Genomic DNA, 2,648 nt, shown 5'->3' on the forward strand with positions numbered 1-2,648 from the left:
ACAAGCACACACATGCACCCCTACAGAAACACACACACAAGCACACATGTGCATCCCTACAGAAACACACACCAAGAAAGGAAAGAAGTTAACAGTTGTTTCACAATTCATTCCTATTCCTCAACAGTCACTAAGCAATGAAACTCAAGATCAAAGCAAAATTATTTTTATTCCAATGCCGTTATCTGTTACCTTAGAAAGAATGTGTATTGTTGAGTCCTGAGTGTTCCTTGTTGAATAGATAACTTGGCTTCTCTATAAAATCCTGAGCCTCCAAACCCTAGAGTTTTCTACTCTGGGTTAAAATGAGAGTGTGGGTGTGGAGTGAAGAGGCTTCTTCGGGGTACTTATAAATTGTTTTACTTTTCCTTGTGGAAATTGATAGAATTTTGCCCAAAACATTGCCTTCATGAGTCTCTCACTTCTGCCCTTGTGTCACCTGATTGGTTGCAGGAGGAAGTGCTTGAAGCCCCGTCAGCATCACAGAAAGCTCCAGCTGCCCCCAGCTCTGGAGAGCTCCAAGAGGGATCAGTCAACGTCCACGTCTCACATCAACTTGCTGTTCTCTCGTCGAGCGTCAGATTATCCCGGGCCCCTGTCCGTCTCCAGCCATAGCCGCCAAGAGGCCCCAGGGACAAAGGAATTGATGGGAGGGGTGCATTTAGAAATGATGTCCCCGAATGGGGAGGGGGACCTGCACACACCCATGTTGAAGCTCTCCTATAGTACCTCACAAGAATTTAGCTCCCGGGAGGAGCTGCTGTCCCACAAAGAAGAGGATAAAAGCCAAACATCTTTTGATAACTTAACGCCAAGTGGGACACTGGGGAAAGACTACCATAAGTCCGTGGAGATTTTTCCCTTAAAGGCAAGAAAATCTGTGGAGAAGGAAGGCTACGAGCCCCCCAGCAATGATGACTACAGGGGTAGTTACAATACTGTGCTCTCCCAGCCTTTATTTGAAAAGCAAGATCAAGAAGGCCTGACATCAGCAGGAAGCAAACTCACCATTCAGGAACACATGTACCACGTACCTTTATCCCCTGAGAAAGAGCAACTGCTAGACCGCAGACCTACTGAATGTATGATGTCACGATCTGTTGATCACCTGGAGAGACCTACTTCCTTCCCGAGGCCAGGCCAGTTGATCTGCTGTAGTTCCGTGGACCAAGTCAACGACAGCGTTTATAGGAAAGTGTTGCCTGCCTTGGTCATCCCGGCTCATTATATGAAACTTCCAGGGGACCATTCCTATGTGAGCCAGCCTCTGGTGGTCCCTGCTGACCAGCAGCTGGAAATAGGAAGGCTCCAGGCCGAGCTGTCCAACCCCCATGCGGGGATCTTCCCACACCCATCCTCTCAGATCCAAGGCCAACCCTTGTCTTCCCAGGCTATCTCCCAGCAGCACCTACAGGACACAGGTGCACGGGAGTGGAGCTCTCAGAATGCATCCATGTCAGAGTCACTGTCCATCCCAGCATCCCTGAATGATGCAGCTTTGGCTCAGATGAACAGCGAGGTGCAGCTCCTGACTGAAAAGGCTCTGATGGAACTTGGGGGTGGGAAGCCACTTCCACACCCTCGGGCGTGGTTTGTCTCCCTAGATGGAAGGTCCAACGCTCATGTTAGACACTCATACATTGATCTCCAAAGAGCTGGAAGGAATGGAAGTAATGATGCCAGTTTGGACTCTGGTGTGGATATGAATGAACCAAAATCTGCCAGAAAGGGAAGGGGAGACCCTTTGTCTCTCCAGCAGAGCCACCCACCTCTACAGGAGCACCAGCAAAAGGATCCCAGAGCTCCCGACAGCACTGCCTACACACAGCTCGTGTACCTTGAGGACATGGACCAGAGCGGCAGTGAGTGTGCCGCCACGGTCTGCACCCCTGAGGACAGTGCTCTGCGATGCTTGTTGGAAGGGTCAGGTCGGAGGAGTGGGGGGCAGCTCCCCAGCCTGCAGGAGGAGACAACCAAACGAACTTCAGACGTTCCCCTGGAGCCATTAGCAAGTCCCAACCAGAGAAGATCTGCCAATGACGAAGATGAAGACGATGATGATGACGATGACCAAGGAGAAGATAAGAAAAGCCCCTGGCAAAAACGAGAGGAAAGACCCTTGATGGCCTTCAACATCAAATGAGCCGTGGATGAGCCCCTAAATGCAGATCATAAAATTGCCAAATATCCTTTCTCATGGAAGTGCGTACCTGCGTGTGGAGAAGCTGAGGAGTGAAAACCATGCAAGTAGATGCTAACTGCATTGACATGGCTGTGAAATTACGGTTATGATGCAGAACGAAAGGTATCTGACAGTGCTGCCCCTCTGGGAAGGTGGCTGGAGACGTCCGTCATTCTACGGACCTGAATTGTCGCAGTAGGAATGCTGACAAACCACATGTGGGATCGCTGTGCTCCAAGAATCACCTCAGTTCTCTCTCAGATTCTGGAAACAGATGAAACTCTCTTTGCATTGTTTGAACCCTCCATTCTATCATGATAACGCTACTGTGAAGCTCTCACTGGGAAGTGGAGTGACAAGTACTTCCCAGAAGTCGGTGTTATCTCAAAGGAAAGCTATGCATTGCTGCTTCTTTGTTACTTTGCTTATGCTTTGCTTCAGTTAGGCTTCTCTCTCTCTCTCTCTC

At 49.5% G+C, this 2,648-nt stretch overlaps 1 protein-coding gene across 1 annotated transcript in view; it reads left to right on the forward strand.

Moving 5' to 3' along the window:
* The window catches only part of Fam171a1 (family with sequence similarity 171 member A1), a 119,719-nt gene extending 117,077 nt beyond the window's left edge, over positions 1–2,642 (forward strand). Inside the window, exon 8 of the mRNA XM_028764945.1 lies at positions 454–2,642. Within this exon, the coding sequence (XP_028620778.1) occupies positions 454–2,143 (1,690 nt within the window). The 3' untranslated portion in view covers positions 2,144–2,642. The remainder of the gene's footprint in view (positions 1–453) is intronic.
* Positions 2,643–2,648: the final 6 nt, after the last annotated feature.

This window comes from Grammomys surdaster, unplaced genomic scaffold, assembly GCF_004785775.1.
Source record: "Grammomys surdaster isolate TR1022 unplaced genomic scaffold, NIH_TR_1.0 146, whole genome shotgun sequence".
Lineage (NCBI taxonomy): Eukaryota > Metazoa > Chordata > Mammalia > Rodentia > Muridae > Grammomys > Grammomys surdaster.